Source organism: Nestor notabilis, unplaced genomic scaffold, assembly GCF_000696875.1.
Source record: "Nestor notabilis isolate BGI_N333 unplaced genomic scaffold, ASM69687v1 scaffold6748, whole genome shotgun sequence".
NCBI lineage: Eukaryota > Metazoa > Chordata > Aves > Psittaciformes > Psittacidae > Nestor > Nestor notabilis.
In genome coordinates, this window is record NW_009939514.1 from 9,880 (window position 1) to 32,097 (window position 22,218).

General features: G+C 43.4%; 1 protein-coding gene across 2 annotated transcripts in view; it reads right to left on the reverse strand.

The window, feature by feature from the left end:
• Window positions 1–3,734: 3,734 nt before the first annotated feature.
• Window positions 3,735–22,218, reverse strand: part of CIT (citron rho-interacting serine/threonine kinase) — a 71,416-nt gene continuing 52,932 nt past the window's right edge. For both annotated transcript variants that reach the window (XM_010019901.1, XM_010019900.1), the window contains 23 exons: window positions 21,659–21,852; window positions 21,020–21,155; window positions 20,493–20,597; window positions 18,728–18,868; window positions 18,423–18,530; window positions 17,573–17,735; window positions 17,162–17,326; window positions 15,786–15,923; window positions 15,326–15,506; window positions 15,030–15,121; window positions 14,611–14,715; window positions 13,566–13,735; window positions 12,491–12,571; window positions 12,149–12,284; window positions 10,792–10,931; window positions 9,912–10,004; window positions 7,579–7,687; window positions 7,326–7,454; window positions 6,418–6,498; window positions 5,720–5,798; window positions 5,423–5,605; window positions 4,291–4,594; window positions 3,735–3,796 (listed from right to left, as the gene is read on the reverse strand). In XM_010019901.1, the coding sequence (XP_010018203.1) occupies window positions 3,773–3,796; window positions 4,291–4,594; window positions 5,423–5,605; window positions 5,720–5,798; window positions 6,418–6,498; window positions 7,326–7,454; window positions 7,579–7,687; window positions 9,912–10,004; window positions 10,792–10,931; window positions 12,149–12,284; window positions 12,491–12,571; window positions 13,566–13,735; window positions 14,611–14,715; window positions 15,030–15,121; window positions 15,326–15,506; window positions 15,786–15,923; window positions 17,162–17,326; window positions 17,573–17,735; window positions 18,423–18,530; window positions 18,728–18,868; window positions 20,493–20,597; window positions 21,020–21,155; window positions 21,659–21,852 (3,057 nt within the window). In that variant the 3' untranslated portion in view covers window positions 3,735–3,772. The remainder of the gene's footprint in view (window positions 3,797–4,290; window positions 4,595–5,422; window positions 5,606–5,719; window positions 5,799–6,417; window positions 6,499–7,325; window positions 7,455–7,578; window positions 7,688–9,911; window positions 10,005–10,791; window positions 10,932–12,148; window positions 12,285–12,490; window positions 12,572–13,565; window positions 13,736–14,610; window positions 14,716–15,029; window positions 15,122–15,325; window positions 15,507–15,785; window positions 15,924–17,161; window positions 17,327–17,572; window positions 17,736–18,422; window positions 18,531–18,727; window positions 18,869–20,492; window positions 20,598–21,019; window positions 21,156–21,658; window positions 21,853–22,218) is intronic.

A 22,218-nucleotide genomic window follows, 5' to 3' on the forward strand; every position in this document is an offset into this window, starting at 1 on the left:
CTTTGTGGGTTTGTTTCCAATCACATAGATGCATGACTCACTCCAGGCTTTTCTTCAGCGCTGGCATGGTGGAACATGGACACAACCAATTACTCTATAGCCAGCGTTGGCTGTTTGTTCACTGGGCAGCCTGGAGCCGGGCTCAGTGCTGGGCGCTCGGTCCGTGCTCTGGCAGCCCAAAGGACGCACCCAGGAACCAGGGTGCGGGTCCAGGCTCTGCACAGCGCCCGAGGCCTTGTGATCCACCACCGTGCCCTGTGGTTGGGATGAGGGAGTGCAGCTGCCCACAGGCTGATCCCTGACCTTTCCAGGAGCCACCCCCCCGCAGGTATGGCACAGCCCCCTTGGCCCATGGCTGGGGGGGATTTGGTTTTCATTGTGGGGTTGGTTTGGGAGGGATGGGGGGGGTCTTAATTTATTTGTTGGCTTATTTTCTTCGTGACAGGTGAATGAATCAGATTAATCACATTGTGTTCCCTCGCTGAACTGGGACGAGTCGAATCCCTCCAAAGGCAAAAGCTGGATCAGGAATGTATTAGCTCGCTTCCATTCCCCACCCTCAGCCCGCAGTGTGTGGTGTTGAGGTTATTCCTGGCTGTTGCTAGGAGAGCAGTTTTAAGGTAGATGCAGACTTTAGTTGTTTTGGGGGACTCTGGAGTCACCAAACCTCCAGTACCAGGAGCTCCCTGCCCTCCCCGGCCCCCTGAGGTTCAGTGGTCAGGCTGACAGGGATTTGTGCAGGGTTCTTGGTAATCAAAAGGCTCAATAAATAATTTTGTTTTACTCCACCAGTTTCTGGATTATTTTAGTTGTGTTACAATTCTGATCATGCATCATAGGACTGCAACAATGAGCTTTAAATAAGTATTCTTTGTGCACAGTAAAATAAAGGAACATTTAACAAGTTAGCATTTCATCATATACATCAGATAGTAGGCACAATAGATAAATCAAGCAGCTTGGGGTTTATGTAGAGCATTGTTATGAAGAATGTCATGTAGACCAGAATGTAAGAGTTGAGTTAGTTAGTTAGTTAGTTAGTTGTTGTTGTTAGTAACCCACCCCCAGGCCCTCCAACAGCCCTTCCCTGGGGCAAGAGGGTGGTTGTGTGCACAGAACCAAAACCACAAATGGTAGGAGGACAAATGAAGTTACTGTAGGCAGCAGTGTGAATATTAAAAACCTCTTCCTGTGAAAGAATACTTCAGACCCTGTAAAAACTGGTTCAGTTAAAAATAGATGTATTTACATTTAAGTCTGATCTAGCAAGTTTTCCCAGCAGGTGTAAGTTCAGATGTACAGTAACTGCAGGTTGTTGTACTCAATCTGACTTGATTTGTGAATGGTTTTTAAGTTGCAGCTATTAGGCCTTAAAGCACCAGCATATCACAGCGGTGGGATGAGGAGCTGTCTCCATCCGCTTTGCTACCAGTACACTGCTGGGATAAATCCCAAACCTGTCATTAGATCACACTATGGTTAATTAAGATGGTTTTTTCCAGCTCGAGATGTGTGGGTCATTTAGGAGGGCACGATTGTTTTCCCAGATACTCACATGGTTCTTAACCTCTACCCCTATCCGGAGGGCAGAATTTAGCTGTAGGTGTCTGCAGCCAGCTGCTGCTGTAGTGAAACACTTGGACAAATCCACCTGTTTGAGTTCCTATGAACATGCTTTGTGTTTGTGAAGCCACTTACGCTACTTGGTCGGGAATTACAACTATTCAATGCTAAATACCATCAGGTGAGCTCTTTGGTAAGCGCTGACGCCTATAGATTACACAGCCTCTGGGGCTGGGGCAGCGGGACGAGGGGCAGTGTCACTCTGCGTAGAAGGAAGCGGTCATTTCACCATGCCAGTCGAGATAGTTATTTGTTTTATTTGGTTATCGTTCAACAACAAAGTTCAATACTTTCCAGGTGGAGCTTTGAACTGTCCCTCTGGTTCCCTCCCTTGTTGATAATAAAAAGGTAATGCAGAAAAATCCTGTACTTTTAGAGACCTAAAACCTCATTTATGCTAACAAGCTTCAATTGCAAGTTAATGTTACAATAGTTCTTCATGGGAGCAAGGAGGACTAAGCTGAGGCCCCTCCAGTGTCTGAAGATGGCTGTCCACAACCACCGGTAAAACAAAAAGCTAGTGTTGAAAAACACACAGTTTACAATAAAAAAGTAGAAACCAATTCAATTCCCTTTTGTTACGAATATAAAGATTCTTGTAAATATGTACAGTCCTTTGAGCTATTTCTATAGCAGGAAGCATTTCACGAACAAGACACAAGATATACACTTTCGGGACTCAACAAGCCCATTTCTGAGGTCTTGAAGATCTTCCATGAGATGCAAAGATTTAAAGACTGATCTCTGACCTTTCAAAAGATTCAGACCAGGAGACAAAAACTTTCAGCAAGGCTCCTGCCAAATCATCTGGCCTAAAATAACCCAACAGACAAGAGAACGGGATACGATATTCATGAAACTCGCCAAAGGACACGGACAAGGCATTGGACTTTTCTCATGGGTTTCTAGAACAGGTTAGCACAGGCTCGCAAGGGACTAGCAGAAGTATCAGTGGGGCACCAAGGGAAGATTGGATGCAGTTTTGCTCTTTCCAGTTGTAAAGAACATGGTTGTTCACTTAGAATGTTGCTATTGCAGACTGAATGGTCAAAACTTCCTTTGAAAATCATTTGCGCTCTGCTTCATGTTCACAGCAAAAGAGAGTAGGAAGCAACACGTGGCTCGAGGTCCGACAGGCAGAAGCAAAGGCGGAGGTTCAGTAACCGCTAAAGCTGTTCACTGTGAGTATCCTCTTGTGCCATGACATGTGGTTCTTATTGTACGACAAGTTACAGGTCACGGGAGGAGCCAGCCCTGGGCCACTCCTCTCCGTGGGGACTCTGCGACTGCCAGGTCTGCAGCAGCCTTTCCACAGGGACCCTGTGCAGTGCTGAGGAGAACACCAGTGTGACCGTAACTCTTGTCATAGAATAAGGCTTGGTAACTCTTCGGTGCCAAATTTCCAGAGTAATTGACTGTTATTTTGCAGCGTAATCTAAAGGTTTCAGTTAACTTACAAGTGAGGTACAATACACTACTCAGCAAAGCAACCTAAAAGGAGAGAGCAGCCAGTGATGGTGCAGCAGCATGCAGTGAACTGTCATGCAGAAGACCTGGATAAAGTCTTACAACCCAGTAGCAGATAGGTAATGCACTTTGTCTGAGGGCCGGGCGTGGGGGTTCTCCCCTCCCCATCAGAGCTGCTCTAGAGCGATTGTAGTGAGAACAAAATAACTTTCAGAAGTGGCAGGTGAAGACTAATTGGAAGTAATTTGTTCCGTAGGGAATATCCAATCACACCTTCTACTGAAGGGCTCACTTGCCTTGGCCTGTCTGTTTCCAGGCCACCAGGAATTCCCAGCATGTCTCAGAACTATGATCAATTCTGTGTAAGGGGCACTGACCACATTAAAGACCTGGGGTGGGACTCTAGTCCCGCTGAATTTCCTTGATGAACTACTAGGGACTAAAGTGAATACAAAAAGTTCATGAACTGCTTGAAAGAGTAACAGTAGTACAAAGTGCAAAAACAGGAGTGCAGGAAAGTGCAGAGAAATTAACTGAGCTGCGGACGTCTCCCGATGCAGCGTGAGCTTTGGCCCAGGGATGCTCTTTCGGTGCCTGGGCAGCAGACACATGGAGTGCATATACTCAGTGTATTTCCTTTTTTTCCTGCAGGTCAAGATGAGTAACTTTGTCTAGCTGAGACTTACACTGAAGACTGGTCCCAGACCTGGCAGGGAAACAAAGTGACAGTGAATGAGTCGCACATATTTTTGTCACACAGGCACCGGTGCCAGCAGCAGTGCATCACCTCACTACTGCTGCTCTGCGCCCGTTTCCTTCTAGGTGCCATAGTTAGTTCACTGGCAAAGGCAAGTACTGTCAGCATCACTCTGGACACAGCAGGCTCCCACCTTCCTTGCTCCAGACATTGTTCCCCTTCAAATTCTCAATATCATGATTTCTGTTGGTAAATGCCCCTTTGCTTTCAGATCTGGAGGACTGCAGCCTGTTCCAGAGTGAAGCTGCTTTTGCAGTTACAGAACTGGCACGAGGGCAGGTGTTCACAGGAGCAGTGCATTACGCCATATGTGCTGTTTTAATGGAAGTTGAGGGGCAGGGGATGAGATTTGGATTTGCTCTTGTACTTCACAGTACCAGCAGCCCTTCTGCAGCACATGCCTTTTCCTGGGAACAGGAGAGTTCTCCAGGCTCCTGACTTACCTTATTGACTTGAGCAAGGGGAGTTCTGGCACCACTCACAGGCACCCGTCCTCGGCTGCTCTCGTCGAACAGTCTCCCCGGGGACCTTTCTCTGCGGGTACTCAGAAGCCGTCCTGGAGACTTCTCCCTCTCCAGCGGTCGCCCAGGGGACTTGTCCCTCCGCAGCTCCGTCCTTCCCTCGCGGTACCGATGGGGTGTGCTTGGTTCCCGAGGGTGGCTCAGACCTTCCGGTGGTCCTGGGCTTGATGCTACCCGCTTGGTTATGTGCTCGTTGTACGTGGGAGGTCCCCTCTTGTTTGGGCTGCTGTCATTCAAAAATAATGGACGCGAACCGCTGAGCAACAAAAACCTCATGTTACATTTTCTTTTACCAGAACTGTAACTTTCCCCCCAAACACCCAGCAGTGTTCAGGTGAAACCGTCTGACCTCCCTGAGCCAAGGTGAAAAGCACAAGGACTGTGGTAGCTGAGCATCTGTCACACTGGCCACACTGGGCAGGGGCCTCAGTGAATTGCTGGTGTAAGTCGTGTCTGTGTGACGGGCCAGAGAACTGTGTGTTTTCATACACTCGGCAGCATCGGTTTCCATATACACTAAAATTTGACTTGCTTTTTCCCCATACAAAATCAAGGGTGTTCAAGCCAGGTTAAGATAAGCTACAAGCCTGGGTTTCTAATGCACAGTAGCACTATCAACCCCAGAAGTATCGCTGTTCTGCTGGCCAGAACAAGACCACGTCACCATTCCCAGCGCTCTCTCCCTAAGTTGTTTAAGAGGAAGGGGCTCTAGCTTTAGAGACTGTTACAGTCAATCAATGATTTGTGTCATATTGATAGCATCTAAGCTCACCAAGCTTTGAGGTCACAGCTCTATCCCAACATAGACCAGCTGAAGATCAGAGTGTCCATGGAGTGTCCACATACTCCTACAGAGCTGATGCTTCTTTGCCTTCTGTATTTTAAACTATCAGTGACTCCACTCCTTGTTCTATGCCAGCATCACAGTGACTGCCCAGTGCCAACCCCTCTCTCCAGGAATGGAACACAGGCATTCCACAGCATCTGAGGGAAACAGCCACCTGGAGCTGAGGCTGCTAATGAGGCGCACAGGGGCACACTGACGTTATCGTACCTGCGTGTAGCAGAAGATCCTCTGTGGTGCTGCTCGTTGTTGGTCTCCTTCACTAGATTGCCCTTACAGCAAATGACCCTTAATTTGTCTTGGTAGGAGGAGGCCAAGTAGATAGCTCCAGATGAAATTGCAGGCCCTAGATACCGCGGATTTGGGATCTCCAAGTGGGCTCGTGCAGGAGTTCTGGGTGAAAGGGCAGGAAAAAGTATTTACAATGACAACATGGTGCCTTTTCCTGGCAAATCGTGTTTTCTTGCAGCACATGCTGGTCAAAGTAATGAAAAGAGAACAACTTACCCTAGAGAAGCTCGTGCCTGGATCTCAATCACTTCAAGGGAATTGAAGTGGGTCACAAAGAGATAGGGCTCCCTGTAGGCTGAAGGAGCATCACAAAGGCAGGAAAAACACAAAATCAATTTCTCTATTAAATAAAAACTTCTCAAAAGCATCAGTGAGCACAGCAGAGCTCCCAGCCCTGGGGAAACCCAGGGAGTAGATTAGCTGTAATAAGACACGATGCTATGACTAAGCAGGGAGATGAAAGCTTAGAGAACTGTTGCTTTGAAACTAGCCGTATCTCAAGAATTCTACCAATCAAAGACTCATAAACAGGCATTAAAAGCAGACTATTAACTGAATAACATCCCACTCGGTAGCACAAAAGGGCTGAAGGAACCAGGCTGACATTCTGTAGTCCTGACTATTTCAGAAACTTCCAAGTGTTGTTACGAATCCCATTAGCTGGTTCAGTCACTGTCAGACTGGGAACATTAAGGAAACATAACTTCAGTTCTCCTCGAACTGTTTCTCCTTCAGTAGGTTTGTCAGTTTGTACTTATAATGATCTGAAATTGTGGGAAAATCTCCATAGTTTCTGGGAGAATTAGGAGAGGGAAGAGGAAACGGAAGCGCTGAGTGAGGAAAATCTGTCCCACAAAGATGCTTCCCAGTGTCAATGATTTCTGTAAGTCAAGAGCACGTCCCTCAGCACCTACCAAAAGCTAAGGGCAAGCGATTCCATTTCAGGTCATCCGTCCTACTGCGTCTTCCATAGGAATCCACAAAGACACCAAACTCTGCCAAGAAAAGCAATGCCATGTTGTGAGCACACACCTGAACTGTGTCCCTTTATTGCTGAAGGGACAAAGGCAATAAACCCTGGGCTTTTTAGCAGGGACAGGGTGCTCACTGTCTTGCAAACCCCCGAGTGAACTACTCCAGCTGATGCTGACTTGGCTAGATGTAGGAGTACTCTCACTACCAAAAGGTACTGCAGTTCTAGGTCTCGCTGTTCCCAACAAGGTAAGGTTATTATTTAATCTACAGTTGAGAAGCCTATGACACTCCTCCTGTTACTCACCCAAAATTACTGCTAGTGGGCTTTTGAAGACCTCCTGTGCATTTCCATGACACTATCCTAGAGGGCCAACAAAAGCAGCTATCCAAAAAATTACCACCCTCTTTTATTTCATCACAAGAAGATTAAAAAGTCTCATCTGTCTGTATGGAAAGCAGAGGGAGAAAGGCAAAGGCTGAAAACCCCTTAACATTTTATCAGAATAATCAAAGACCTGGTTGCACCTGACATTGAGTTTAATCCCTTCCCTTCAGGCACAGAAGCTGGCACATGGCAACTGATCCAGGCATGGAGAACCTTTAAGACAGATGCAAGGTGACCAAGAGCACCTCAGCAGGTCTATTTTAGCATCGATGCCCTGTGTGTGTCTTACTGTTTAAAGCACCAGCCACAGCTCCCCCAGGGCTTTTGGATTCACAACAAATAATCACCAGGCACTAGGAAGTCAACTCTGGCTTTCTTTTACAACAGTACGCCAGTACCTCCTGCCTGTTCATGTACCAGAGCAGATGCAGTGCAACAACTACACAACCAGACAACACATACCATGGAAACACAGCAGATACTCCTCCCTCTGCCCTGTTGGGTTTACTTGGATAATACTGACTGGAAAACTGTTGGTAGAGGCAGCAAACACAGCAGAGGCCAAAGTGTGGTCATTTTTATCCAGAAACTCTGCAAAGAAAATGGTAAAAACCACCTTGATTGGCACCAGTATTTTTCTTTAACTGCTTTAGAAAAGCCCCACCAAAAGACTCTGTGGAGCCAGTTGGTATGTTCCTCAGGAAACATCTCCTACCCTCCAGAGTGTACTGCTTCATCTCGATTTCATAGAATTTGTTGGTTCCAATGATGATGCTGTAAGTGGTCAAATGGATGCAGCTGCAAGGCTCAGAGGTTTCGATCTCCTGGAAAAGAAGGAAGTAGGGACAGGGATCAGCTCCCAGTAACAGTTTTCAAATTTTGCTTTTTCTGGAAGATTGTATATTGCCACATTTATCTTTATAAAAGGGAGAGATGACAACCTCAAAGCCACTAACAGTCTCAAAAGCATCTGGAAAAGTACTCTTGGTAGAAGAGTTTTGTTATGTTGGAAGTTATACTTGCTTGTATACAGACTTGCCTATCAATCAACTCAATTCCAGGTGCTAACTCGAACAGGAACCTCTTCCTTTTGGAAGAATACCCTATTCAGTTTTCTGGAGCAGTGGGGAATGTCTCCCTACCTACAGCAAGTCACAGCCATGCTGATGACTGCATGGCTGAACAGTGTCTGGAGGTGACCCAAGGCCAGGACTGAGCAGTTAGGGTTGAATGACAGACTTGTCACTGGGAAGTCCATCACTCAAAACTGACCCAACTCCAGAGTAGCTCTGCTGGAACAATCACTTCCAGGCCTGGAAGTCACCAGGAATCAGGAGAGCTGCTGGAAAGGCAGGCAGAAGATCCCCAGACAACTGCAGCAGGACTGACCCCAGTCAAGTCCCAAAGTCTTTATAACCCCAGGAGCAAAAACCCTTGTCAGTAGACATGTTCTCCCCTCCCAGCAGAAAGAATCAGCTCCCTGAAGCAGAAACAAGCTTGACGGCTCCTTAAGCAAAAGGATGACAAACATACACAATCTTCCTTCCTTCTTTGTGCGATGTAACACACAGAGATGCTGTCCACCAAGATCTGCAGTGTGATTGAACAGCTATGATAGCTCTGCAGGTTAGCCTGACACACCACAGATCCCCTGATCTTCTGAGGACAAGATTCCTTGCATAATTCCTAGTTCATCTATAAATTCAGTTGGCAGAACAGAAGAGCATATTCTGGGCTTGCTGCCATCTTGTTAGGATCTAAATTCAGTTGTCTGGTTTAGTAAGGGTAAGGAAAACCTTCCTTCTAAAACAGGCCATTGCATGTTTTGCATGTAAGCCCTTGTCAAGGCACTCAGCACTGTGGGGTGAGTGGCAGCAAAAGCAGAGGATGGGGACTGCACATCTTCAGTGCTTCCTGCTGGCAGCTGCTCCACTGTGAGCAAGAGTTGGTATCAGCTACAGTGCTTGCAGCTACCCAGGTTTGCTGGTATCCACATTGTTTGTGCCAAGATCTCCATCAAACATGCCTTTACTTCCAAGGAGGCGAGCACCTGCGTTACCGTGCCGGCCCTGCTTCCTTACAGCAGTGCCAGTGTAGCACTCAGTGGGGACAAATCCTCAGTCAAGCTGTAAATTGAATCGGTGCCTTCAAAGTAACTTGCAGAAGCTCACAGGGAGCTGTAGTTCAACCTGAACATTCCTCAATTTGTGACCTAGACAGGACATGAGTTTCTGGGTACAAGCCTGTTTTAAGGCAGGCAGTGTTTCAACTCTCTTCTGAGGAGAGATCCCTGTTATTTGGGGTGTTTTTCTGGATGCTCGTGAGCACATAAAATTTACTCATGACAATTTATTGGACTTGTCTTTAAGAGGAATAGTGGGTCAGGTGCTCGGGGCATTATCTGCCTGCAGTTGGCTGTCTGAAAAGAGTTGCAGTAGTTCTGCTTTCCAGAGGATGAAGCAAGACATGTTCCAGCCCAGGGCAGTGCCGGTGCTGGAGGCAGACAGGGTTATGTACAGCCATGTGAGATCCATATCTCACTGCCTCTGCTGGCCAGGAAAAGGTACCCATGTATCAGGATAAGTATGGGAAACAGCTGCCTACCCTGTGCTGGGATAGTGCCAAATACTCTTTGATTTTCACTAGTACAGTAAACAAATTCAGATACCCACTGCTGCCTTAGCTGGAAAGAAGAGAGAAGTCAGTTGTTAATGGACTTCTCCAAAGACAGCAGAGGTGAGGGAACACAGCTGGGCAATGAAGAAGAAAGCCTTTTTTGGGGTAAATAAGCGAGGGTATGACTACAGCCAAGTCAGTATCTCAAAAAATCACAGTCTTGTTCTGCATCTCTTCAAATATGCCAAATCTTGTTAAAGGAAATTGCTGCCTACTCCAATTTTAGTCAGTGCATGTTGCAATTTATCATTTTAGCTGGCAACCAAATGTTCTCATGCATGCAAAAAGGTTTAAGGTGTTTGCTCCAAAGCAAAGTCTTAGTGCAATGCATGACTTACGTGAGCTAATTACGAAGGGAATTAGTAAACTTACCTTTCTGATACAGAACTTGCTCAAGCTCTCATTGTACCGCAGAACAACCACTTTACTGGGCATGGCCGCGCAGATACAAAGACTGTTCTCGACCTGTAGAGAAGATTACAGGCAGAGTTCAGGTTGGTAATAGAGTAAATTCTAATGCTGAGCATGTGAGGACCTTTCACCACAAAGAACTTTGCAGAGATAAGCAGGTACATTTTTAATAGGGTAGTTATTGTGAATTAGTGAAATAATGAAAAGCCTCTTCACATTCTCAAAAAAGAATGTGAATTTGAACTGCTTCTATGATTCAGTTAATAAAAAGTTGGAAGGTTTTCCACAGAACAATGTTTCATTAAAAGGGATAAGAAATCCAAATAGGTTCAATTTTAACCCTTGAAACTGCTACCTTAAACAGCACTCTGAAAGGAACAATGTTCAGTTTGTTATTAGTCTGTAGAAGTAATTGTTAATGAGAATTTCTGTTGTTGCTAAATGATCCATTAATGTAAATATTAAAGAGTTATTAAGTGACCCAAACCTAAGTAAATCTGCAGCCTGGAAAGTGTTACATGACATTCCAGAACAAATGGTGGAAGGAATTCAGTGATTATAAATCTCAAAATTGAAGTCAGCTGTGAGGAGGTAGCTATGCTGTGCTGTGTTGTACTTATTGCGTAGCAGTTCAGGCTCTACCATCACGTCATCCTGACCGAATTTATTCATTAGTAGTAGATTTTCCATACTGCCTCCAGCTCAGCCCCTCTTCAGCCTCTACACTCTTCTTAAAACAAGAATACAGATCTTGGATTTGTTGCCAGTGAAACAAAGATGCTGATTTGATTAATATTGAACTCAGTGTGGTGTTAAGGGGCAGGAGAGAGCTGTGTCCTACCTTGCCAGCAGCAAAGAGGTGGCATCCTTTGACAGTCTCAAAGATATTTGGTGAGATATCAGGCTGGGCTGGGAGGTGTGACTGGGCTAGAGATTGCTTCACTTTCTTCACATCAACAAGACACAGAGCCCTTTCTTCTCCTGGAAACAAAAATGGCTACATTTCATCACAGGAAAACTCCCTAGTCTCTACCGAAGTCTGTTCCATTACCTAAGCAGCAGCTCATGGTTACAGGCTGTTACTGTGGTAACAGTCACAATGTACCATGCAGAATTCATTCCATGTTATTCCTATTAAAAGTGAAACAGAAAACTTACAAAACCAGACAGTAAATCCCCTGGGAGAACAACCAATTTCTCCATGGATTATCAGCGTTGCTAAATTCAAGCAGATGACAGTAGCAGTGGCCTCATTAGGACACTGTTCAAAATTACCGAGGAAGCTCTATTTTACCCTTCAGAACTTAAAGTAAAAGGTGGTTTGGCCTCTCTGTGCCACCAGAACCAGCAAGGGATTTCCAAGTGCCCTACTGAACTGCATTACAGACCAAGCCCAATTCCTCTCCAAAGTCTAGCAATAGAATAACACTGACTCCTAACTTTGTGAGAGATTCATTTTTCCAGTTGCTTTTTTCCTCCGAAACAAATAAAGCATGGCCAGCTTAAATCTTGACAAGGGGAAAAGCACAGAAGAAACAGAACAAAAGAAAGAATTTGTTTTTCATTCTCTACAAATGTCATACAGACACTTGATAATTTGGGCTTTCAGATGAAGATACGCCCTAACGTTCAGCATGCCTACATCAGTGTGGGAAGGATTATCTCTGGAAAACCACAGATGGAGAGATTAAAGCTTATGTTCCTTTCATAAGGGAATCTTAAACCATGAAAGAAGTCCCAATTTTGTTATATGAATTAGTGTTTAGAGCAAGAGAAGTTAACAGCTGTTGACCCTAGGCCATGGTTACCACGTCGCGTCCTCAAATGGCTAACTACATTAAAAGAGAGGCTCCGTAGTGATTAGGAACATACACTCACTGATCAACTCAACACTTCTTAAACTGAACTGAAAATGATGACAGGAAATGTCTTCTCTGGTTCTTCCCTCCCTCAGCTTTAGAAACCAAGAATTCACTTTCTCTTGAAGGTTTAACTGAGCTTTCATTCACATCTTCATTTACAAGAAAGCCCCAGACAATACTGTGTTAACCACAGGAAGTGATTCCTGAGGATACACTGCTAAAAACAGGAATAAAGCCCGTACTGCATCTAAAGGAAAGCAGGGCCCTTTGGCACTGCAGTACAAAGCCATTGCCATCTGTTAACGGCAGGACAGATGGTAACGTAAAGCCCCCTACCTGCTATCATGAGTAGCTTCTCCAGATCCTTGATGAGGTGAATTTGGAAGACAGCACCCATTCCTGGGATGTGCGTTAAGGAATTCTTCAGTACGTTTAGGGCATAGAGACCTTCTTCTGCCCCCACCAGTACTACCTGCAGTGACAACAGGTTAAAAAAACAACACTACATGAGGATAACAAGGAACACTCCAGGAGCAAGCTTGGACAATCCTGTTTACCAGTGAAGAGACAAAACAAAGTGACAAACAGGTTTGTAATTGCACATGTTGCTGTTCAGCTGCCATTTCCATGAATGAAATAGCCAATACTCAGAAAGGCCCAGCTCAACATTAGCATTACCTGGTCACTGAAGGGCATTGTGCAATTTATATCCAAGCGGTCTTCACCCTCCAGCTTCAGCAGGGAGTTTCCCAGCAATTTCTGCAAATGACAAAAAAGATGTATTTTTTTGGAGTTAATCTTGATGTCTTTCTCTATTAGCATTTTAACAATGTAAGGTCATCATTTCAGACAGGCAAAATGCTTGGCACAGACTTCTTTTTCTCAGAAAACTAAATGTTGCAGGGAAACCTCCTACAAAAGCATGAGTAAACTTTTATCTGCCTGAAACATGGTTAGGAAACCAATCGGAATGAACTTAACCTCAGCTAGAACTGATTGTTGTCCCTATCCTTTCCGTTTTCCCCAGTCTCCTGCATTGTAGCAGTAAAATTTTCCTAGGGGAAGAATTAACAAAGAAGTCCAAATGCTGGAGGGAGCATGCATTTTTCTCAGAGACAAAAGGATTGCTAGCATGAGAAAAGAGATGATTTCCTGCTAGTCAGATACTCCCTCCCCTAGGGCTAACATGCTCATATACAATGCCATAGAATCAAATCTCCTTTTATCAGAAAATAGAGAGTAATCAGTGCAGCAATGATGAAAAAGGCTATCCAAAACCAAAATAAATCCACTTAACCTCTTCTTTTTACCAGGAATAAAACTTAAACACACACACCTCCCCCCCGAAGAAACAAAAACCCTGACTTTGTAAGGATGGGAGAGGGAGCGTTTTGCTTCCTTTCGTTTAATGTTTGCTCATTCCACGCAGAACATTATGGGACTGGATTTAAACCATGTCCTGACCGCTCACCCTTCTTTTTCTGTTTGCTGGAATTAGAGAGATCTAATTTTGGGATCATTTACCACACTCCCAAGACTTCCCACTTCAGACTCCCTAGTCTGAAGCAGGGTACTGCAATATAAAGCATCAGTCCTACAATGAACTAGTTCCTGGTACTCACTGCCCTTCGTCAGGCAGAAGTAACAACTTACCTGCAGTTAAACCTCAGTATGTCAAATACCGACAAAATATTTTTCAAAACTCTGCTCCCTCCCAGAATATTTTATGATTAAATGAAACTTTTATACTCACAGCATCAGCCTCAGCTTTTTCTCTGGAAACTCTCCCACCTGCCACTATTGATTCCAGTGCTGTGACCCAGCGCTGTTTGTCAGGGAAGCTGGGTGCTAACAGGTAGAGTGTTCTACCAGGCCAGCAAGTGGTGTGTGGATGAGACTCCAATTTTAGGATATATGGCACATCTGAGATGTTATATAGATAGAATAAGACTTAGATTAGTTTTTGGAATATTGTCAGTGGACTTAAAATCAACACCTTTCAGCCTCATCGGAGAGAAGTTGTACTTATCATGACGTGTTACCATGGCAATTTAAGCACAGGTTTCTCCTTTACAGGTCCTGCACAGGCTAGCTACTTAAAGCTACATATTAGCTGGATGTTTGCAATCCATACATACAATGCTGTCTTTACTAAATAAAAATAACTTCTCACCTTTTATTCAAAAGAGGAAGACATTCCAGCATGAAAAAAAAAAAAAGTACAAAACCAGCCACTTAACTAAAGTTTTCCCTGTACTGTTCAAGAAAAATCTGGTTATGGAAACCTTTGTTTTTAACAGTCTGTATGCTTTAATGTTAAAGTCAAGACATACATAAACTTATCATTGGTTCTATTCAGTACATACAAATGAAAACATCAACATTTTGTCATAACAACAGACTGAATACACCCCACAGTATTTCTAATTCATGAGTTTCTGGTAAGAGCACAATGGTGGTATGAATTATGACAATTCACACTTGCGAGAGAGCATTGAGAGAAGGAGTTTAAATCAAATTGAATGCTTTTGAGTATATTACAAAACTCTTGATATTTACTTCCATTTGGCTTGATAATTATATTAGTTGCAGTTCAACTACCATGACAGAAGCGACAGCCCATGTGTAACTAAATCTAGACGACTGAGCTATTCACCTTATTCAAGTAGAGGTAACCTCAAAATGACACAGTTACAGAATGAAAGTTAAGGGGACGAAATTCTGTTCAGACAAACAGAATGCCAACTGATGGCAAGCCAGATGAAATCCATTTGACCTCATCTACGTAAGATTCTCACCTGTCTTTGCAGTATTGGTAAGTTCAGTAGCTCCTACAGCTCCATGAACAGTTACATCGCCGTCAGGAAGGCAGAGCTCAAATTCCTCCAGAGGCCTCTGTCCAGCTGCAGAGAGAATGGGCAGACAGATGAGGAAAGAACAAAAAAGTAAGTAGCAAGAAAGTAACTGGAATAGCAAAATGAAGTGGATACACACTGGATATTTACAGAAAACACATTGGATGTTCACAGCTGGATTATTATCACATACTAGTTGATAAAACTGTTAAGGATCTAGAAAAACAACAACGTTGCCTTATTACAGAAAATTTAGCTAAATCAGTATGGCAACAGCCAACAGCAACAACCTTTAAGCCTCTCAGCTCACCAAACAATAGCTGAAGATTAAAAAAGAGTTCTTCCTAGAAGTGCTAAGTTACCTTCTCTTGCTTCTGCATCATAAATGAGCACTTTTGTTCCTTCCAGGACAATATACTTCCTGTCCCAGCCCTGTTGCCCACGTTTATTATTCCTGAAGAAAATAAGCACAAAGTTACGTTGGATTTTCTACCTGGATTCTGAATAAAACAAGCATGCAACTCCTAGAAAGACAAATTTCAGTGGTAGTTACTGTAATGGGCATGTACCGATTATCCCATTGTAAGAGCCAAGGTAACACAAAGAACAGTTCCAAATATTTCACCACCTGATACGGCACCAAGATTCATGTTTATACCTTGGCACCTTCATCCATCCTTCAAGCCGTAGACTGCTGCTTGGCTCCTTTAGCTGCAGACCAGGAGAATTCATTTTATCCCGGCAGAATGCTTCAGAGAAGTGCGTGGCATATTCTGCTGGCAGTCCACAAGTAGCTGGCAAGCAAGTTGAGCATTTTGGGTGACACATCACCTGGCATTCTGACAAAAGGACAGAGAAAAACTTCTGTTATATGACAAAAAAAAAAAATCATGACAGAGCTGCCTCATGTTCTAACGCAAACCCCAGCTTTCCAAAGAATCTCCTTCCACTCTAAACCATCAGATGTTTTCTGATGTAGAATGTTTGCACCAACTAGTTTCAAAGCCTTTATACTTGGTTCTTTCTTCAGCTTTCACTGAAAATCTGTTCTAGATGGCTGATACTTTTTCATTCTCCCATCCAGCGACACTCTGCTTGAGCACATGCTCCACTCTTACCAAGACATTTAGATGCTTGTCTTCCAAAGTGCACTGTATCCAGACACACGGCGCATTTCGTTGCCCTCATGTTTAGCCCCACGTTGAAGCGATGTGGGATGTTATGATGCATCCGCTCCTTCAGGCGCCGGCTGTACTCTGGAAGGGACAGGATTTATTATCAGGATGAGCACTGTGATAGGGATGAAAATCAACAGTAGATTTTGGCATTTTAAGGCCAAGGTAATAAAAAGTGACCACATATCTCTATCAAAACTCTGCTGAACAAAGACACTACTTCCCTTTGCAATCTGTAAATCTCGAGCAATGTTACCACCTCAGTAATTACCTGATACAGACGCACAGAATGTGCTGCTTGAGCACAGACTGTAGAACTGAAGCGGCTAATGTTCAGTGTAGCAAGATTATGTCAATCAAACCATCTAAATTCCAAGTCTGCACTCAGCTCCAGTTCTTACAACATGCTAAACTAATCTCTCAATTTTGCTTATAGCTAAAAACTCTTCAACACCTATACTGTTGTGATCAACACACAGCAGGCCTTCTTCATACAGCCAACCATCAGTGCCAGCAGATCTTAAAGCATTCCTACAATCCCTATCAGTGTGTCTCTACCAAGCAAAGTTTATCCTCCAAGGCATGGTCTTTTACTGGTGAATATGATTCTCCTCCCTGCCCATGACCTGCCTCTGAGGACATCTTCCCATGCCAGTGCTACCCATCCTCACAGCGCCCTGTGCCTCAGCTGGATGTGATCGCTGCTCCACTTTGTGGGTTCTGGCTTTTTCCAGCTAAAGGCTAGAGATCTCAGTTCTGAGTCTCAGGGTTCAACACTCACTCTGGAATAGTGGTTATCTTAAGAATAGCTGAGCAGAGCCCTCAATCCTTTAACTTTTTGTGATGACCCTTTCCCCTCTATTCTCAAGAACATCAAAGGGTATCCTCTTTTCCTAGTTAACAGGACATTAATATTGTCTTTGATCTGGTATCTTCCTTTTATGCCTAACCAAAATATTTTCCCTTTACCAAAAGTCTTGATAGAAACATTCTGCTCAGCAGAACAAATCAAGTTTAGATGAGTAAAAATGCTAACTATTAAGGAACCAGCTATGAATCCTTTTGATCAATGCAGAAAGTAGTACAGAAAACATCCTCCTTTGAAGAAACACGTGCTCTTTAAACAATTCCTGCTAATAATTACTGCTGAAGAAATAAATCATATAATCCAAATAGAGAATTTTAAACAAAAAAAAAAGCAAAACGTATCATCTAATATTCCTGGCATGAAAAAAATCTGGTTCTGAAATTAAAAAAAAAAGATGGCATTGAAACAGGAGACAGGGAAACAGTAACAGGAAAGTTCTCCCAAAACCTACCCTCTGGTGTGGAAGATTCCTTCCTGCGACTGGAGGGTGGAGCTAGCAAACTGATGGGAGTAGGCTGATGCTCTGGTGAGCGGACTATGGCAGACATGATGATCTGCTGCCTGGCTGTGGCTGGAGTAGATGGATGAGGGTGGTCTGATATCTTCCGATGAGCAGCTATAGATGAGATAAATGCCACTCATTAACACAACCAGTATTAAACCCTCATTCATAGCAGTGGTTCTGTGTAACCATTCAGTGGTTACAACCCGCAGATGAAAGTGTAGCCTTACTGCACCTTCACAGCAGTAGGCAAGAATTAAACAACTTATGTTACTGCTAGAGCGACACACATTTAAAGGCATGTTTTCAGACCAAAAACGTGTGTCTCCTTCCAGATCCACCTTTTCTGCTAACCCCTACCTTCTTCACGAGCAGATCTGAGTTCAATGCGTGTTTTCTGTAGAGCCTCTTCCAGCTCAGCAGAACGAGCCTTCTCCTTCTCCAGTGCCACTTTCAGCTCATTGTATTGCAGGGGAACCTGTGTGGGTAAAGAAGGGTCCTCTTTCCGCCGACTAAACAGGCCCTAGCAACAGAAACACACAGACAACTCCTAACTCCTAGTAAGAGATGGCTTAAACTAGGCAAAGTGCTACTAGCTAGTGGCAGTCCGGCCAGAGGGCCTAATGGCAATTGTTATGTGTAAGGATGGATTTTTAGTTCATATTGGCACTGGAAAGAAAATGTTGAGATATGGATTAATTTAAAGAGGGACTTACATTACCTGTTAGTACTCACACCTTGAGTTTCCGAAAGCATCTAAACAGAGGATCTCAAAATACGTGGTTAAAATTAAATTACTTAAATTAAAATGACAGAACGACTCATGACAAAGATGCGACACAAGTCACATCACCTGGCTAATCAATCCTACGCTCTAAGTACAAGACAACCACTATACATACACAATGTGTTCATACACACATACATACTTACCGTTAAAAACAAAGCACGGTTAAAATTCCTTACTCCTACAGCCTCACTGAGGTGTAGCTACTGGGTTGTAACCTAAGTATTGTAGGAATAACACAATACTGGAAAAGCCACAAAGGACACATTGCGCCTACTAAAGCTTGTATTCAGCAACTCAGAATGCTCTTAAATGAGGGCATGTTTGAGTTACACAAAGAAAGAAAACACTATATTATGAATATACATAACTAATCACAAAACCATCCTTTTGCACTGTGCATCTTAAACCTCTTTCACCCACCTTTTTCTTTTTCGCTGGTTGGTCCATCTTTGCTTGCAGGAAATCAATGAGTTTTGTTTGCTGGGAAATAGTGCCCTCCATTTTCACTTTTTCATGGGAATAGAGAACCTGGGAACCACGCACACATAAGACATTCCATCTTAATAGAATAAACAAACAGATAACTCAGTAACAGAAGAGCTAAAGACAGTATAAAGAAAATGTCACATAGAAACAAGCAGGTCACATCCTAAAGAAACCACACACACAGGGAGTGGGGTTTTAGGATGTGGAGCAGAGTCCAGCGCCAGTTTCCTCACCCTCACCTGAATGTTTTCCAGCTGATACTCCAGGTCACTTCTTTCAGTCTTCAGAAGATCTGCTCGATCTAGAGCCTCTTGCAGACCTTGAGTTAAGCGGAAGATGTGATTCTTTTGCAGATCCATTTGCTGCTGCAGCTTTGCCTGCTGTTAACAGGAAAAGAAAGGCCAGTGTTTTGCTTTTGTTGTTTGCTTGGTTTTAAATAAAAGCTATTGAATGTTATTACTCCTTGTAAAATAAGCATCATCTCAGATGTCTGTAAACAGACAATTCTTTAAAAGCTGGAAAATTACAATATTCTAGAAGTTTGACTTCCTTTCAGAAGGCATTATAACTAAACAAGCTTTTCTATGTATTTTATCTTAATCTGTAGCAACATCACTTCTTTCAACGGCATATTCATTTGCTTTATTTGTTTTTTCAAGCATTTAAAATCTTGCAATTGTTAATAAGACTGCAGACACATGTAGAATTTCTTGATGCTGTTTTCTCAAGCTCTCTGTACAATCACCAGAAGCCCTCACAGTACATTGTAACAAACAAAAACAATCTTTCCTATAAGCTGGGATAAACTCCTTCCTCTGTAGTTATAAGAGATAAGGAAAATAATGTCCAATTGTTTACATGTGTGTCTCCAATTAACAACAGAAAAGGGCACATAGAATTATAGAATGGTTTGGGTTGGAAGCAATCTTGAAGCTCATCCAGTTCCAACCCCCTGCCACGGGCAGGGACACCTTCCACTAGACCACTCTGCTCCAAGCAAAATCCAATCTGGCCTTGAACGCTGCCAGGGATGGGGCAGCCACAGCTTCTCTTGGCAACCTGTGCCAGCACCTCAGCACCCTCACAGGGAAGAACTTCTGCCTTGTATCTAATTTAAAACATGACAAACTACACCTAATTCTTTCAGGTTTTATACTTTCTTGATAACAAAGTCCTCGAGCATGAAAACCATTAACACTCATATGTTATGGTGCAAGAGTCAGAATAATTTCACTGCAGTGCATAATGGGGTTCTCAACTCTGGGATGATTTGTCAGTACCCCAAGTACCCCAAAAGTCTCTAATTGCCCTAATTGCCTGTAAGCACCCTTCCTCCGAAATCATCCTCTGCAACCTCTTCCCCCACTACCCAGGTCTGGCTGCCTGCACTCAGTATCTCACAGATACACAGTGCACATGTGTAACCTTGGATCAGACTTCTGTGAACTAAGCTACATTATGAAAAGGGAGCTCTGAGAAGCTTTACGTGTGGCCTTCCCCCATGCTCCCTCAGCACATTAGCTCCAGAGCTGGTTTTAAGCTATGGTACTCACCCAGTCTGGTCAGAGCTATGTTGTAGGAATGCTGTACCTGAGCACAGACATTGCTTTGCAGACCTCACTTAAGATGCACCTCATCACTACAGGCTTCTGCAACCATCACTGCGCTGCTGGCTGAGCCTGATTACCTGCACCAGACCTGCTCTGCTCTTCTTGTTCAGTTACCTGGGACTGTGCCCACTGGTTGGAAGGTCACTGCCCTTGCCTGAGTTGCTGTCTCCCTTTGCTCCCAGCATTCCTTCCCTTGAGGAGCAGTTCATTTTTACTGCTCCCTGGCATGGCCACACACCTTGCAAAGTTTTAAGTAAAAACAACCTCCCAGTTTATTAATCTCCCCAGTTATAGAGAAAAAGGGTGGATGTGTAACACTGCTATTCTCACAACTTCCCCCCTGCTGAGATGTGAAACCTTCTTCTGAAGCTATAACTTGAATTTCCAAGGTTACCTCCTCCAGAAGTCTCTGTTTGAGCTCCCTTTCTGTCTCAAGCTTCTGTTGTAAACTGCGTGCATTCATCTCCAACATAGCATGCTTCTTCTCCAGGTCATTGAGCTAGGCAGGTGGGATAGATGGTCAGAATAATATTGAACACTAACAAACAGTGTTTCACAATCTTAAAATCCAACTTCACCAAGCACACATAAAGAAAAATTACACAATTATCCTTTATTTGGTCTAAGGGGGAAAACCAAACAACCAGCATTTTGGTATGCTCTTGCTCAAATGCAGATATCAAGTTATTGAAGGACTTCACTGTACACTCTGGGCATCACAGGATGCTTTCTTGTTTTAGTCATTTTCTAAAGGAAATCTGATGTCTTTGGCTTGAAGACAGAATTATATCGTATCACCTCCAGCCTTTTTAATTTGTTCTGACATCTTGAAAAAGCTGCTCAAGGCCACGTTTCTACAAGTAATATCTCTAGAAAAATATCTCACCTAATTAGTAATGTCGAGGGTTGAAAGTTACTTACCTTATCAGAAAGGCTCTCAGCTTTGAGTTTTTGTTCCTTCAGTGCTTGCTGGAGGGCTAGAATCTCTGCCTTGTGTTCTTTGACAGCTAGTTCTACCACCTGGCGAGATTCAGTAATACGCTGATCTGCTCTCACTCTGTATTAAAATGGAAAATAATGTTACCTAACTCCCTTCTGGGCCTGACCTCTTCCTAGTGTGCAGTGGCAGCAATAACTCTTTCAGGGGGTTGCCTCAAATCCAAGATGTTACTTTAGAAAGCCAGACTGTTTGCTGCAACACTTTCACATTATATAACCCTGTTCCAGCCCTGCTAGAACTACAGCCTGAAAATGTCAAGACCCCACAGGAACAGGAGCAAACACTATTTTTCCATATAATAAAGTGGAAGATAACAAACCAGGGCATTTTATAATATACAATGATAAATACCACTCCCCACGATTCGCTCACTTGCAAAGCAACCAAAGGAACAATATCACTGGTGAATGACTATTAACTAATAAACCATTTTTAGAACTACCTCACAAGATTTTATATTTAGTTCCAACTCCCATATCTTATTCTAAATATAACTTTTGTACTAGCTTCTATCGAGCATTTTCATAAAAATTAATAAAAGGGGAGGAGGGGAGAAAGACCTGCTCTGTTTCTCAGTATCCAGCATCCTCTGCAACTCTCTAACTCGACATTCAAACTGGGACTTCTCATCCCCTAGAACATTTCTCCATGCTTCCCACTGACGCTCTTTCTCCAAGAGTTCATCATTCAGGGCCTCCAGGTCCATTACTTGCTCTTCCAGCATTGTACATGTTGTCTTCAAGGCCTCCATAGTCTAAAAATAAATCCTCCTATCAATTCTCACATCCCACATCAAGCGTGCACTTTAAGCTTCAGCCTTACCATTTAAATTACAGTACATGCAAATTGGCAGCAAACATAAGCTGGTAAATCACAACCCATTTATTTCAAGGCTTCCATACATTCACTTGTGAGTGCCTTAATGTCAGTTCTATCTCATTAGGTAAACTTTGAAATTTCCAGGGTCACAAAATTAAAATGAATAATTCTAAAGGAAAACATCTCCAGAGTGCAAAATTTCTAAATAAAATTGCATAAAAATACAATAAGGAATACCAAAACTTTCCATTCACTCAACTGCTTTGGGAAGGAAGGCTTAAGATGCCATTGCCCCATTCAT